General features: G+C 43.7%; 1 protein-coding gene across 4 annotated transcripts in view; it reads right to left on the minus strand.

Moving 5' to 3' along the window:
* MITF (melanocyte inducing transcription factor) overlaps positions 1 to 15,464 on the minus strand; it is a 226,448-nt gene extending 210,984 nt beyond the window's left edge. Inside the window, exon 1 of one of the 4 annotated variants that reach the window (XM_054482530.2) lies at positions 15,123 to 15,464. In XM_054482530.2, the coding sequence (XP_054338505.1) occupies positions 15,123 to 15,226 (104 nt within the window). In that variant the 5' untranslated portion in view covers positions 15,227 to 15,464. The remainder of the gene's footprint in view (positions 1 to 15,122) is intronic. The other 3 variants (XM_054482529.2, XM_063661848.1, XM_063661847.1) reach the window with 3 other exon arrangements.
* Between the last annotated feature and the right edge of the window lie 411 nt (positions 15,465 to 15,875).

The raw sequence follows: 15,875 nt of genomic DNA on the forward strand, positions 1-15,875 counted from the left end.
AACTTAAAGACTATTTAGCCTCCTCCCTCCCTTACCCTCCTCCTCCCCATTGTTCTATCGATCCTCTCCCCGCAACCCCCACATTGATTGCCTTTGAGTCGTTTTTTTCTTTATTAAGGTGTCTAAAACTAGAAATTCAAGTCAAAAACCTTGTTGATGCTGTGAATACAGAGGTAATCAGAATGAGGGAACTAAAAGCCAGGCTTTGGGCTGAGCACTCTACCCATGTATTTCTTTTAATCTGTACAATTACCCTATCACTTAGATCATATTATTATGCACTGTCCTCTTTTAGCCTCTGTATTAGTCCATTCTCACACTGCTACAAAAAAAAAAAAAAATACCTGAGACTGGGTAATTTATTTCAAAAAAAAAGAGAGATTTAATTGCTTCACTGTTCTGCAGGCTGTACAGGAAGCATGATGCTGACATCTGTTCAGCTTCTGGGTTGGCCTCAGGAAAGTTACAATCATGGCAGAAGGCAAAGTGGGAGTGAGCCATCTCACATGGTGGAAGCAGGAGCAAGAGAGAGTGACAAGGGGCTAGGCACAGTGGCTCACACCTGTAATCCCAATACTTTGGCCGGCCAAGGGGGACAGATTTCGAGACCAGCCTGGCCAACATGGCTTGATGGTATGCACCTGTAATCCCAGCTACTCGGTAGTCTGAGGCAGGAGAATCACTTGAACCCAGGAGGTGGAGGTTGCAGTGAGCCTAGATCATGCCACTGCACTCCAGCCTGGGCGACAGAGTGAGACTCTGTCCCAAAAAAAAAAAAGAGAGAGAGAGAGAGACTAACAGGGGTGGTGCCACACTGTTAAATGACCAGATCTCATGAGAACTCACTCACTATCACAAGAACAGCACTAAGGGGGTGTTGCTAAACCATTCATGAGAAACCACCTCCATGATCCAATCACCTCCCATCAGGCCTCACCTGCAACATTGGGGATTACAATTTGACATGAGATTTGGTGGGGACACAGATTCAAACCATATCATTCTACCCCTGGTCCCCCGAATCACATATCCTTCTTCCTTCTCACATTGCAAAATACAATCATGGCTTCCCAACAGTCCCCAAATTCTTAACTTATTCCAGCATTAACTCAAAAGTCCAAAGTCCAAAGTCTCATCTGAGATAAAGCTAGTCCCTTCTGCCTATGAGCCTATAAATTAAAAAACAAGTTAGTTACTTCCAAGATACAATGGGGGGATAGGCATTGGGTAAATTTTCCTGTTCAAAAAGGAAGAAATTGGCCAAAAGAAAGGGGCTATAGGCTCCATGCAAGTCCAAAACCCAGCAGGGCAGTCATTAAGTCTTAAAGCTCCAAAATAATCTCCTTTGACTCTATGTCTCACATCCAGGGCTCACTAGTGCAAGAAGTGCAATCCCAAGGCCTTGGGCAGCTCCACCTCTGTGGCATTGCAGGGTTCAGCACCTGCAGCTGCTCTCAAAGGCTGGCATTGACTGCCTGTGGCTTTTCCAGGCTGAGAGTGCAAGTTGCCAGTAGATCTACCATTCTGGGGTCTGGAGGACGGTGGTGCTCTTCTCACAGCTCCACTAGGTAATGCCCCAGTGGGGACTCTGTGTAAGGGCTCCAACCCCACATTTCCCCTCTGCATTGCCCTAGTAGAGTTTCTTTATGAGGGCTCTGCCCCTGTGGCAGGCTTCTGCCTGGACATCCAAGTTTTTCCATACATCCTCTGAAATCTAGTTGGAGGCTCCCAAGCCCCAGCTCTTGCACTCTGCGCACTTACAGGCTTAACACCACATGGAAGCCACCAAGGCTTACAGCTTGCACCCTCTGAAGCAGTGGCCCGAGCGTAACCTGGGCCCCTATGAGCCATAGCTGGATCTGGAGCAACTAGGATGTGGAGAGCAGTGTCCCAAGGCTATGCAGGGCAGCAGAGCCCTGTGCCTGGCCCAGGAAATGACTCAGTCCCCCTAGGCTTCTGGGCCCATGATGAGAGGGTCTGCTGCAAAGTTCTCTGAAATGCTTTTGAGGCCTTCTCCCCGTTGTCTTGGATGTTAGCACTTGGCCCTTTTTACTTAAGCAAATTTCTGTAGCCTGCTTGAATTACTCCCCAGAAAATGGGCTTTTCTTTTCTACCACATGGCCGGGCTGCAAATTTTCCAAACTTTTATACTTTGCTTCCCCTTTAAATATAAGTTCAAGTTTAGGTAATTTCTTTGCTCACACATATAAACATAGGTTGTTAGGAGCAGCCAGGCTGCATCTTGAATACTTTGCTGCTTAGAAATTTCTTCTGCCAGTTACCCTAAATCATCACTCTCAAGTTAAAAGTTCCACAGATCCCTATGGCAGGGACACAATGCAGCCAACCTCTTTGCTAACACATAACAAAAGTGACCTTTAGTCCGGTTCCCAATGAGTTCCTCATTTCCATCTGAGACCTCCTCAGCCTGGACTTCACTGTCCATATCATTACCAGCATTTTGTTCACAACCATTTAATCAGTATCTAGGAAATTCCAAACTTTCCTTCATCTTCCTGTCTTCTTCTGAGTCCCCCAAATTCTTCCAACCTCTGCCTGTTACCCAATTCCAAAGTTGCTTCCACATTTTCAGGTATCTTTATAGCAATGCCCCATTTCTTGGCACCAATTTTCTGTATTAGTCCACATTGCTATAAAGAAATACCTGAGGCTGGGTAACTTATAAAGAAAAGAGGTTTAATTCACTCATGGTTCCATGGGCTGATTAAATCACGATGCTTCATGGTTCCACAGAAAGCATGATGCTGGCATCTGCTCAGCTTCAGGGGAGACCTCAGGAAACCTGCAATCATGGCAGAAGGCAAAAGGGGAGTGAGGCATCTCATGTGGTGGGAGCAGCAGCAAGAGAGAATGACAGGGGAGGTGTTACACACTTTTAAATGACCAGATCTCATGAGGACTCACTCACTATTATGAGAACAGGACCAAGGGGATGGTGCTAAACCATTCATGAGAAACTGCCTCCATGACCCAATCACCTCCCACCAGGCCCCACCTGCAACACTGGGGATTACAATTTGACATGAGATTTGGTAGAGACACAGATCCAAACCATATCAGCCTCTGTTGAAACAGAGGCCACAAGAATAACTTGCCCAAAGATATATATATAACCAGTAAGTGGCCAAATTGGAATTTAAGTTCAAATCTGTCTTAATCTGAAATTTAGACTTATTAGACTGGTTAGAAGTCTTAACCAGTTTACAACAAGAACAGATCAGTGCTTTTTCTCTAAAGAATGTCAACATGCCAAAAAAATAAAAAATAAAAATGCTTGGGTCTAAGTGGACGAAACACAGGGGTAGGCTGAATTTCCTGGTAAATAAGGAATCCAGAAATTTTCTTTTGGCTTGTGTTACATGACATTGGCCTTGCCCTTCCCTCTCACAGTCTGTACCTCACTATCAGAGAAGTGAACAGCTTGGTGAGATTCAGAACAAGGGGAACGATTCCATTATGTCAGGACATCCTCATTTGTGACAAAACAGATGCTGGCTGGTCACATCCATTCCACCTCTCTGTTTTGGAAGCTCCCACACTCTACAAACTGTCTGGAATTCATTAAGACAGGAAAACAGGCTGACAGTAGTATTTCAAATTTTATTCAGCAGAAGTTTTGTGAAAAACAATTTGGTCATGTGGACATGCCCAAAACCACCATCACCCTGTTTCTCAACCAAATCTTTCAGTCAAGTGACTGCAGTATGCTTCAAGTTTCCCACTTTTAGGGTGTAGATTAAAATACAACCCCTTTTTGAGATTTGGGCCAGGGATCCTTATGGTAGTAAAGCTAGGTTAACTCTAAGTCACTCAGAGATCACATTATACAACCAAGAATCCTATCCATGGAAGGCCTGGTTAGCCCCATCTTTAGACTTTTCTGTTATTTAACCAATAAATTCATTTTCTGATTAAACATGGTAAATATGGGTATTCTGTCACCCAAGCTTATATACTATTTATATCCCATCTCTATGCAATGCTTTCTATCACAAGTTCATTGAGCAAATCACCCCCCCTCCCAACACCATCACCACCACGTTAGTGCCATGATTTTCAAAGTGTGATTCGACCAATAGTTTCAGCATCACTTAGAAACATGTCAGAAATGCAAATTCTCAGACCCTACCCCAGACCTACCAAACAGCAACTGTGGGAGTGTGTCCCTGCAATCTGTTTCGACAAGCCCTATAGGGAATGCTGATGCACACTAGAGTTTGAGAACCACTGCCCTAATGATTTTACCACAAATCTCATGTCTCCATATTAAATACTCTTGTATTGCTATTTTGGAATGAAAACTTCCCCAGATCAGAATACATTTAGTTAAAGAAAAAAAAAAAGGAGTGTCACTTGCATTGTCAGGCCAGAGATAATCATTGATAATAATTACTCACTGGTTTTTAAAAGAGGAAAAAAAAAAAGGAAAGCTCTGTAGTTTCCTCTAGAAAGTTTGTTATCAGATCTACATTACTGATGTGGTAGCACCCAAGAAAATCCTGGGATTCACTTTGAACAATGTGCACCCCCGTGAAACCAATCCCTGTGATAAGGACATGTAGCCAGGCCTGTATCAGATTCTCCACTCCTGGAGCCATGAAATTGACCTGTTTAGAAAGATATCAGGTATACGAACCCAAAAGTGAGAAAGAGGGGTAACACTAGGGAGAGACTCCCTAAGGACAGCAGATTGACATGTGGTATCATTGACTCCCAAAAACAAACTGCAATTAATTGTCCTTGCTATTCAGCTCCCTGCCATTACATCACGCACTTTAGTGATTTTGATGTTATGACCAAGCAAGCACCATGAAACTCTCTCATTCATTGCTGAATCAATAATTTAAAGCTTCCATATATAATCAGTATTGTTAGAATTACCTTCCAAAATCCTATCATTTAGCATTTACTCATCTTGCATTTGCCTAGATAAAAAATATTATTAGTGTGTACCTACCCAAAGACCAGTGGAAAAATTACCATGCTAAGATGATACAAGGTGCAGTTCCAAAAAGTCTACACACTGATTGTTTAATACACCATAAGCCAGTGGCCGACCTCTTACAAGTTATCCTCCAAGCATACTTCTTTGCAGCAAATGGACAAACCTTTATTTGGAATGTGACCAGGAATCATGGCAGTTGCTTATATTTTTAGGTATTGCTTCACATAAGCTATTGTAAACTCTTCCTTTAAAAATAAATAAATAGAATTTTCAAGAATGCATATTTGGGGTCACCCTCTTCCCTTGAAAGTAAATGACCTTAACTGGCCAACACTATTTTAATGTTTATTCTAGGCATTCTCTGCCAAAAGCATTATGAATTAGTTACAAAGGGTTCTTATTGGCTGAGGTGCCAGCATCCTAAATTTAGATGGTGCAACTATGCAGGCTCACTAATACAACAGAGCAAAACTAACACTGAAATAATACCTTTCCACCTTTTGCCGAAAAAATTCAAATGCTAAAAACAAAACAATGACAAATATATACCTAGTCCTTTTGATGGAAGGGAATGTTACAATTTGACCAATGACATATCTGTGTGTTGGTTCATGAACTCAGCTTTAGAACACCATCTCTACGAATTTAGGACACACTGCAGGCAAGAGGTACAGTGTGGCTACATCTCAGTGAGGTTCTCTGGTAGCCCTCACCAGGATTGAGCTAGGTCCTGAGTTAAACAAGGAAATCATCTTTAGGATTTCCATGAGCATTTCCTTTCACCAAATTTCAAATCTCCAGCTGTAAAAATAAAATGTATGTTTTTGAAAAACATGCTTCCTAGAATCAGTTAGTATTTAGGAACATTTTATGGTAAAGGTACCAAAGTAAATATAGCATTCCTGTCTGTCATTTCGTAATTTCATATATAACCACAGCCACCAGGCTAAGTGAAACCTCTCTGCCTCAAGTCTTTCCACTGAGGCAAGTCAACCTTCCCAGAAGGAAACCTATTCTACAAATACAAAAGCTATGCTTTCTCCCAACAGTGGGGACAACCACTTTTCCAATGATGCCCTTAATCACATGGGAAAACTGATGAATGTGTGTGAATGATTCAGCAAGTTACCCCACTTTGGAGAAGAAGCAAGGGTGGGGAGGGTGAAGAGCACAGATGCCTTCCTGAAATTGCTCAATGAGGCACAATTTCTTATATGACAGGATTCTACCAGTGCCCTCTATAGGGCATGCACTTAGATTTAAAATATTTGCTCTCACACAACCCAGTATTTTTCCTTTTGAAAGTTATCACTCTGGCCGGGCATGGTGGCTCATGCCTGTAATCCTAGCACTTTGGGAGGCCAAGGCAGGTGGATCACCTGAGGTCAAGGGTTCAAGACCAGCCTAGCCAACATGGCGAAACCCCACCTCTCCTAAAAATACAAAAAATTAGTCAAGCATGGTGGAACACATCTGTAATTCCAGCTACTTGGGAGGCTGAGGGACTACCGCTTGAACCTGGGCGCGGAGGTTGCAGTGAGCCAAGATCGTGCCACTGCACTCCAGCCTGGGCAAAAGAGTGAGACTCCATCTCAAAAAAGAAAGAAAGAAAGAAAGAAAGTTATCACTCTGTGGGTACTTGAATCAAAGAACACAGCTACTAAAATCCAAATGCTTTGAAGATTTTTTTAAAGATGTCAAATTAAATACACGCCATTTCCTGTGGATGTCAAAGTTGGTGAACACTGGAGGTGGTATGTGGGAGGAGAGCTTCTTCTTTTTTGTTTCTGCACCAACACTGACATTTTCACAACAGAGTGGACAGGAAGCATGATCTCAGGACCAAAACACAGGACTAGGAGTCAGGAGTTCTACATTGGTTATTTGTTCATGGTGGGCATGTATGTTTTGTGAAATCAATCTCAGGCTTTCCTTTTTAATCCTCAATTACTTAGGCCTCTCCTTAACACCAAAAAAGTAATTAAAAATCCAGCCCCCAAAACTATGGTCAGACATGAATTATGTCAGGACAACAACAGTCAGGAGAACAAGGGATGACATCAAGTAGGATGATCCTAGAGGAAAGAAAGGATAACAAAAATAACAAGACCCATCTCCTCTTTTAGTCCAGGGTTAGGTTTATAAAGACAAGCATGAATCTCTGACTCACTCAACATTAGGAAAACATTTAAGACGGAGTTATAAACACTTATAACAAAGATTAATGTCTGTGTTTCTTTTTCCACTATTCATATGTTAACTTCAGTCCTATGGGTAACCCTGAACACCTACTAAGCCTCAAGCCTAATATTAGCTGCTTTACATACATTACCTTTTATCTTCACAGCAGCCTTGCAAGGTGGCAACTGTCCCATTTTACAGAAGAGGGAATTAGAGTTCAGAAAGGTTGGATAACTTGACCAAAGTCACAGAGCTAGTGAGTGGTAGTGTCTGGATTTGTGCCTTTATGTCAGATATTCAGTCTTGCCTCAAAATCACTTCTTCCAACAGGTCATTCCTGATCATACAACGTAATAAAAAGCCCCCTTCTTTCATAGGCCCATTCTACCAATAATGCTCTGTTTAATTTCCATAGCAGTTAGTAAAACTCATTCTTGCTCATGTATTTGGTTCATTGTTAACTGTGCGCCACCTCCAAGATGTATGCACCATGCTAGCAGGAACCCATCTTCTTCTCCACTGGACTCCCTATGGCCAGCACAGAGACTGACACTCAGCACCCAGTCCTTGAGAAGCCCCCAGAAAGGTCAGCCATTAAAGACAAAAGCTTCGTCACTCTGAATCCCAGGACAGGGGTCTCAGGTGAACACTCCAAAGGTCTAGTTCTCTACTCGTCACAGCATGCATCCAAAGCCACAGGAGGGAAAGATGAAGTGAAGAAATAAGAAAGCCACATTGTAGAAATGGGCTAGAGAAATAAGCTTACCATTGAGAAGCCAAACCTGGTCCTCCTCCAAAGATCATTTGCAATAGAATGGGAGGTGCAGAAATTTCAACAGAGATCCCAGACCTCCCTGTGGGTCTTCTCAACCTCGTTTGTCTCTATAAAGATGCAGACTTATCCCTTGGTATAATTCCTATCCTCGGAGTACACAATGTTCACTAGACTCACAAAAACCTTCTTATAAACTGCAAATTTGCCTTTATAATATCAAAAGCTTGTGGTGGCTGCATTTAATATCTTTGACCTGTCTTCATGATTATTTTCTCCAAATAATGCATACTTGGAATGTAGTCAAACATATTTTTATAATTTATTCCGATTAGACAAACCCTCAGCAAAGTACATTTTATACCTCACACACACAAACATACACACACAAAAAACAAATGAAACTCTCGCTTATTGTCCTTGAAAGATGACAAAAAAAAGTAGCCAAGGATTTTTTTTTTCCTATTATTTATCCTAATACTGCCAATCCTGAAACAAAGCAGTTGGAGGGGGAAATTTAGTAACTTTGATTTGTCCCAAGATACATTTTTTTACACTGAGGTCCTATTCCTGACAGTAAGCACATGTGATCTGTTCTAAAAAAAGGATATTTTCCACTTCTTGCACAACTGGAGCAGATATAAACATCAGCCTGTGCAAACTGCACTGCAGAACTCAAAGGGAATTAAACACACATCAACTTAAATAAAATCTATAAATAGTAGTAATCGGGAAAAGGAAATCTCCAATAACAAACAAAACCAAGACTGAGAATCCCACTTTAATCAAGTATTCCATCTAATCATACCACAAAACGAATATGCGTAGTAAGATTTGAACATCTGCAGGTTGAGGCACCTCAATCTTGTCTATTTTGTTTTGGATGCATGATTCTATATATGTTTTAGTTATTCTTAAGAGGAGGGTAAAAACTGCTATCATAGTAAAATTCTACTAGAAAAGGAGGAATTAATCTCATTTACTAACAGTGCTAGGTGCTATGCTAAACACATGTATACATTTTTGCTTAGTTTTAAAAGTTCTACCAACCCTAAGGGGGTGGGTTCTATTGATCTCATTTTACAGCTTAAAGAAATTGAGACTCCAAGAAGTTAAGTATCTTGAACACAGATGTAGTGGTTAAGTGGCAAAGCAGTGACCACAGACAGCACTTAAGCAGGGCTCCCTCTAAACCTGTCCACATGCATGCAGACTCTCTGCCACCATGAGGTATCATCAGGTGCCTGGAGACCACAAAGAAGAGCTTAAAGAAAGGTTAGAAGTTTAAAAGGCAAACGGAAACCCTAAATGTCTACTTTAGGATCATGCTCTCCAAGGTGTCTAACATTTTACTTAGTGTAGAGAAACACATTTGACTATTGTTTCACCTTTAAGGCCAAACTCAAACACCCCTATTTGTCCACAAAACTGCCTCCCCAGTTCCCCTTCCTCTATTAAATGCCCCCAACTGCTGATGCCCACCCTGCCACAGGGACCACACTCTGCCTTGTATAATTAGCTGGATCCATGAGTTCTCTTTCCCTCACCACACAGGGAGGGCACAGTATGATGTATCTTTGAATTTTGCACAATCAACCAGGCATAGTACAGACTAGAGGACAAGAGCATGTAGCTACAGAAGCATCAGTTTAAATCCAGGCCCCACCGACTTGGCATATCTCAGTTTCCCTCTCTGTAGAATGAGAATAATAAACTATTACATACACCCAAGGTTGAATTAACAGCATTAATACAGAGTTAATATTCAGAATAGTGCCTGGCACATAGGAAGCACTAGATAAGTCTTAACTGTCTTTAAAATTACAATTAATCTCATTATTGTTTTTATTTATTATGATCACCTCATACAGATTTCACAAAGATTAAATATGTTTTACACACATAAAAACACTCAGAACGGGGCTCACACATAGTACATACTCAATAAATGTGACCCATCATTATTAGTATTAATGTGCACACACTAGGACTCAATAAATATGTGTTGAACATGAATTTTTATGGATACACTAATGTCAAAATTGTTAGTTTTTTTAACTAGCATAAAAGAATTGTTATGATTAAATGCAAAATACAAAGTGTAAAGTATTTATCTGAACACTTCATTAGAAGAAAAGCAAAAAGGAATTTACTAACATTGAAAGAACAGTATTGCATAACAACACTTGCCTTAGAGAGGACAACCACAGTCAAGCAAATGCAAAACACCTTCCAAAATGCCAGGTTCACTGCTAGGTAATAAAGAAAATAGCAACAAGAACATCTGCTAACATTTACTGAGCATTTACTATGTGTCAGCACTGAGCACTTACTGTGTGTCAGGCGCCATGCTAATACTTTTCCCACAGTCAATGTAACACTTATATTCTTGAGACTACTGGAGGCAGGCCCCTATTTGCCAGATGAGGAAACTGAAATTAGACGTCACCCAGCCTGCCCAAGGTCACCCAGTTAGTTAGGGACAGACATCGATGGCAGAACAAGGCTCTTCATCTCTATGCTAGTGGTTCCCTGCAGATTAGCCAGACCAAAAGAAAATCAAGAAAACTTTCAGAAATCAAAAAATGATTGACAGTTTTGTTTTGCCAAGAATGGATTATTATGTCATCAAATAAAGGGCATTTTTTAATATGAAGACAGGACAAAAACATCTCAGCATAATTCCAAGAAATGGCAGCAGCCTTATACCCAAATATATGTAGGTATGCATGTGACACAACAGTCTTTGTCTTTCTCATTTCACTGAAACCTTTAAAAGTTCACACACCTTTGTGAATTAGCATTTGGGGATCACTGCTGTATCCTGTCCTGCCATGATAAAGCTAATACTCACTTTCACTCCCATTTCTAATTTGCAGAAAACGTAATAACAGCTGTCTAAATAGTACTAAAGATTTAAGAAGAAATAGGAATTAAACTAAGCCAACTGTGAAGTCTGTCCAGGACAAGGACATTAACAACTACAAAGCCATGTGGACTGAGTAAACCAAACAAAAGGACTATGAGCCTGAAAGATGCTACTATGTTTTAAAATGGTTTTAGGTACAAAAGACCTGTAGAGACTTCCTCTGCTCCTAGGAGCTCATTCAACAGTTTCACATTTGTTTCCCTGCCATGACTATGCCTATGTGAATTCTGGGCTCACTCTAGATATTCAGCGCTTTTCCTCTGCCACCCACCATTCAGAACTCATTCCCAGGAGAACACAAGGTTTCTAAAACCTTGTTGGAGGAAACAGTGTGCAAACAATTCATTGGAACCTTTTCCCACAGCGTGTGTCTTCCTATGACACAGCCTTAACCACCAATATGACCAAAATGAGATTCGCATAATCTAAATCCAGCAACTTCAGATTCCTAAAGGCAAGGATGTCTGGGTTAGAAATGAAACATGTCCTTCCTCATGAAAGACTTGAATATCTGAGGTTAGCCCCAATGAACAATATATGAATTCCTCTTTGGAGAAAGCCTAGTAGGTATCTATTTTAAAGGAAATACAATATTCATTGCAAAAACAAAAAACCAAATACCACACCTTGAGTGGGGTATGGTATTAAGGAAGAAAGCAACACATACTCAAACAAATATTTATTGTGTCACGCATTGTTCTAAGCCAGTGGTTCTGAAATGAGGGTGACTTTGCCTACCATGGGACGTCTGACAATGTCCAGAGAGGTTTTTGGTTGCCATAATTGATAGAGGCAGCAGTACTGGCCTGTAATAGATAGAGGCCAGGGATGTTGCTGGACATCCTGCAATGCATAGGACCCTCCACAACAAGGAATTATCTGGCCCAAAATATCAATAGTACTGAGGCTGAGAAACTTTGTTCTAGGCTCTGGGGACACAATAGTGAGCAAGGAACAAACAGAAAACCCTGTTCCCTTGGAGTTTGCAGTCTAGCATGGAGAAACACGTAATAAACATAACATATTGGAAAATTATACAGTAGATTATAATATAAGCCCTATAGGAAAAAATATATAGCTGGACAAGGAAGACAAGAGAGTTTGGAGGAATAGCAATTGCAAATACTGTGGTCAAAAAAGGGCCACACTATCAGTGTGATGGGAATGATGTTTAAAGAATGAACTGTAAAGAAAATAACAAGAACAACATCTGCTAACATTTCCTGAGCACTTACTACGTGCCAGGCACCATGCTAACACTTTCCCATAGTCAATGTCACACTTAATGTTCTTAAGACTCCTGGAGGCAGGCACATACTGGTTGGTGGGGGAGTGAGCACTGGGGCTGTCTGGGCAAAGGATGGTCAAGGCAAGTGCAATATAAAAATGCCCAGTGGTGGAAGGGCCTGGGGTATTCCAAAAACAGTGAGGAGACCAGCCTGGCTGTAGCAGAGGGAGGTAGGAGGCAGACAACAAGAGATAAGGTAGAGCTGACATCTTAAGAACCTTGAATTTTACTGGGAGAAATTAGGAGCCACGGCAGGTTCTGGGCAGAGAATGACAGGATCTGACTTGAGGTTTAACAGAGTTGCTTGACCTCAGCACTACTAACAATTTGGGACCAGATAATCCTTTGTTGTGGGGGCTGTCCTGTGCACTGTTAGATGTTTAGCAGCATCCCTGGCCTCCACCTACTAGATATGGGTAATGATCCCTTCTACTGTAACAATCACAAATGTCTCCAGACACTGTCAAATGACCCCAGGGGGCAAAATTACCTCCAATTGAGAATCAGCTTTAACAGGAACATTGTGGCTACTATACTGAAAATTCACTAAATGTGGGTATTGCAGTTTAAAAGACTACTGCAATAATCCAGGCAAGGGTTGATGGTGGCTTGGACCAAAGTGGTAGCAGAGGAGGTGGTAAGAGGCGGACAGATTCTGGACATATTTTCAACTCTAACAACTCTGGACAATCCAGAGAAGACAGTTGATAGGCAGAACGGCTACAGCAGTCTTAACATATCAATTTCAACTTTTTCCAACAAAGACTTATAAGAAGTGAGGTGTCCCAGCAAAGACATAAGACAAAAAGCAATGAGAGAGAAGGCCCTGAACAATGTGTAGCCCTTTTAAGTCACACAACAGATGTCGACGACAATACCTTAGACAACTGTGGAAAACAGTATAGAGAAATGTTGCCAACTCCATATATTTATTCACAGATTTTATTTAACTGGTTTATTTCAAAGAGCATGTGTGTGCTCCATATACAAGTTTTACAACAACTTTTTTAATTTAGCCTTCCTTTCCCTGCTAGTTCAGGCCCACACCTGTTTCTAGCATTAACGTGTGAAGCCATTTCTTCCCACATACCCACATTTTTCCTTACACGTGCCTGCTAGCTAGCTACTGAGGACGTTCACCCTTACAGTCTTTTTTGCTGACTCTGAAAAAGAACAGGCCCAAATCGTCCAACATGAGTTTCACGGCACTCATTTGGGTTTTTCCAGATGGTATTTTCCTCGCTCTCTCAAACTGATTTAATGTTATGTATCAGCTACCATCAGAAATGTTCCAAACAGTCCGGTTAATTTATTTCTTTCAGGATTCCACACACACACTCATTCCCTCATTCTGGCCGTGTAAGCATTTGCTTATAGAAGCAAAAGCAGAGACTGCCCAGTAAAACACTGGTCCCTTCAGCCGAATGCAGATAAAGCCCTGATGAGCATAACCAACAATACCCTTCACACAATATTACTCAAAACCCCCAGTCCCCAACACACACAATCTATGCTCACACACAAAACAGCCATTATGAGGAGAAACCACCAACTAAAGGCTGGTTTTATACGTCCAACTGCTTAGGCGGTTTCCTTCCAATCTGCCGTGAAGCATCTACAAAGAGGCTTCAGCAATGGCAGTCAGTAGGACCGCTGTTACCAGATTTTCTTCCCCAACTGGGATAAAGAGTCCTGCCACAGCCCTGAAGGAAATAAACCTGGTTGCACTTCCCACTAGAAAAAGAACCAGCCCAATGCTCGCCAGAGGCCAAGATTACACCACTTGGCTCCTCGTTCAAGTTGCCCTTCTCCACTCACCCTCATTTCAAGACCCTCTCCCACTCTGCCAGCCAGGCCCATTCACCCAGGCCCCACCCACAGCGAAGGGCAAGGCAGGAAGTTACAGCCGGGTGCAGAAGCCCTGCTGGATGCTTCCAATGATAGCCTTATCCTAGCTCACAGCTTAGAGGGGTGGAAATAAACCCTTCTCAGCTATTCCAGCCTCCATTGACCATGTCCCTTTTAGTAAACATTGTAAACAAGAAGTACGAGGTGTCCAGAGTGGCTGCAGGACAGAGAGAACGGAAGACACCCAATCCATTTCGACAGACAAATGGGAATGGAGGCAGCAAAAAGGGTGGCTCAAGGGAAGTGGACACTAGAGGGGATGGGGCATCAGAGCAGTGGATGTCTTCACTCCTCGTCTAAAAAGTTTCTGAAGTCCCCAGCGAATTAAACACGTGTCTCTGCCAAGCGGGGTACACTCCCAGTAACCCCCCAAGACCAAGGCTCATTTCCCCTCTGCAGGGAAGGCCTGGATTTGAATGGGACTCTATTTCCAGAGAGTTTAACTTGGACTAGGGGACACGCCCACCGCTGCCCTGGCCCCTTCCGCGCCCGCTAGCAGCGGTCTGGAGGTGAGAGGCGGAGCCCAGAGAAACCTCACCTGCAGGAGCCCAGGGGCTAGTTTCCCCACAGGGACCGGACTCCCAAGAGGTGACTCCAAGCGAACTAATTGCTTCCCTCCAGTGTCGCATCTCAGTCCACCCAAAGCTCTCCCTCTCCGAGCCCTCAACCCGCTGGGATCTTCAGAAACGGAGTTCACTGGAACTCTTTTTCCCCCATCCCACCGGGACAGCGTCCCGGCCCGGCGCTCCTCCTCCTCCACACCGCGCCAGGTCGCTCCCCAGCCCCCACTCAGTCTCAGCAGCTGGCATCCCGGGCCGAGGGTCCCCGCGCCTGGACGCTTCGTCCCCGGCGAGCCGCAGCGCGCCCCCGAAGTGCGCTCCATCCGAGCCTCCTAAAGGCTCACTTGGGCCGGGCGGGCGCGGCCCCCAACTGCGGGGGGCAGTTCGCCCTCTGCCCCGGGGCAAGGGCACTGGGTCCTTGTCCCAGAGCTCCCGCGACGCGCTCTCCTCGCCCCAGAGTGGCAGACGCAGTGCCCCCCAGCCGCCCGCTGCGCCTCTGTCCAGCTGTCACCACTCACCTGCTCTTCAGCGGTTGACTTTTGAGTTCGTAATAGGTTTTGGGCTCTTCATGAAACTCCTCCCCGACTTCGAAATCCGGCACGATCCCCGATTCGGACTGCATGGCTCCCGCTTCCCGTCCTTCCACTGCTGGAAAGTGAGAACAGAGCCCGGGGGCGGAGGGAAGGTAGCTGGGCCTGGGTCCCCCGAGCCGTGCGCCCCGGCGCAGTGCCGAGCTCTGCCCGTTCGCCGGCTCTCGGCCGCCCGCCCCAGCGCGGGGAGTTTACACTCGCACCCGGGCGGGAGGGGCCGGCGGCCGAGCGCCGCCTGGGATCTGTAGTTCGGCCCGGGCGGGGCATTCCCAGCTCGCCTGGGGAGCCGCTCCCACGAAAACTACAGCTCCCAGAAGGCCAGGCGGGGGAGAGGCAACGTGGTGGACACCGCTAGTGCAACTCCTGTTTGGATTCATTGTCAATGTCAGCAGCTCCTCTCCCTCCTCTCTCCCCACTTGCTTCAAGGGTACAGACTTGGCTACTTAATATGAATAAGAACGGACACTGACTGCTCTTCTACCATCGCCCACACCTCTCAGCTCAGACATCTGCGAGGGCTCGCCAAATGCTTATTTTTAAATTAAGATAGTCAAGGGTTTTGGCACGAGAAAGTTTTAGCATTAGAGCCTGTCTTAAAATAAAAGGACTTCCTATCAGCTCGCATGCTTCCCTGGGCTGCTGCGACACATCAGCTTGTCCTCGGATTGGAACAACGAGGAA

This window comes from Pongo pygmaeus, chromosome 2 (assembly GCF_028885625.2).
Source record: "Pongo pygmaeus isolate AG05252 chromosome 2, NHGRI_mPonPyg2-v2.0_pri, whole genome shotgun sequence".
Lineage (NCBI taxonomy): Eukaryota > Metazoa > Chordata > Mammalia > Primates > Hominidae > Pongo > Pongo pygmaeus.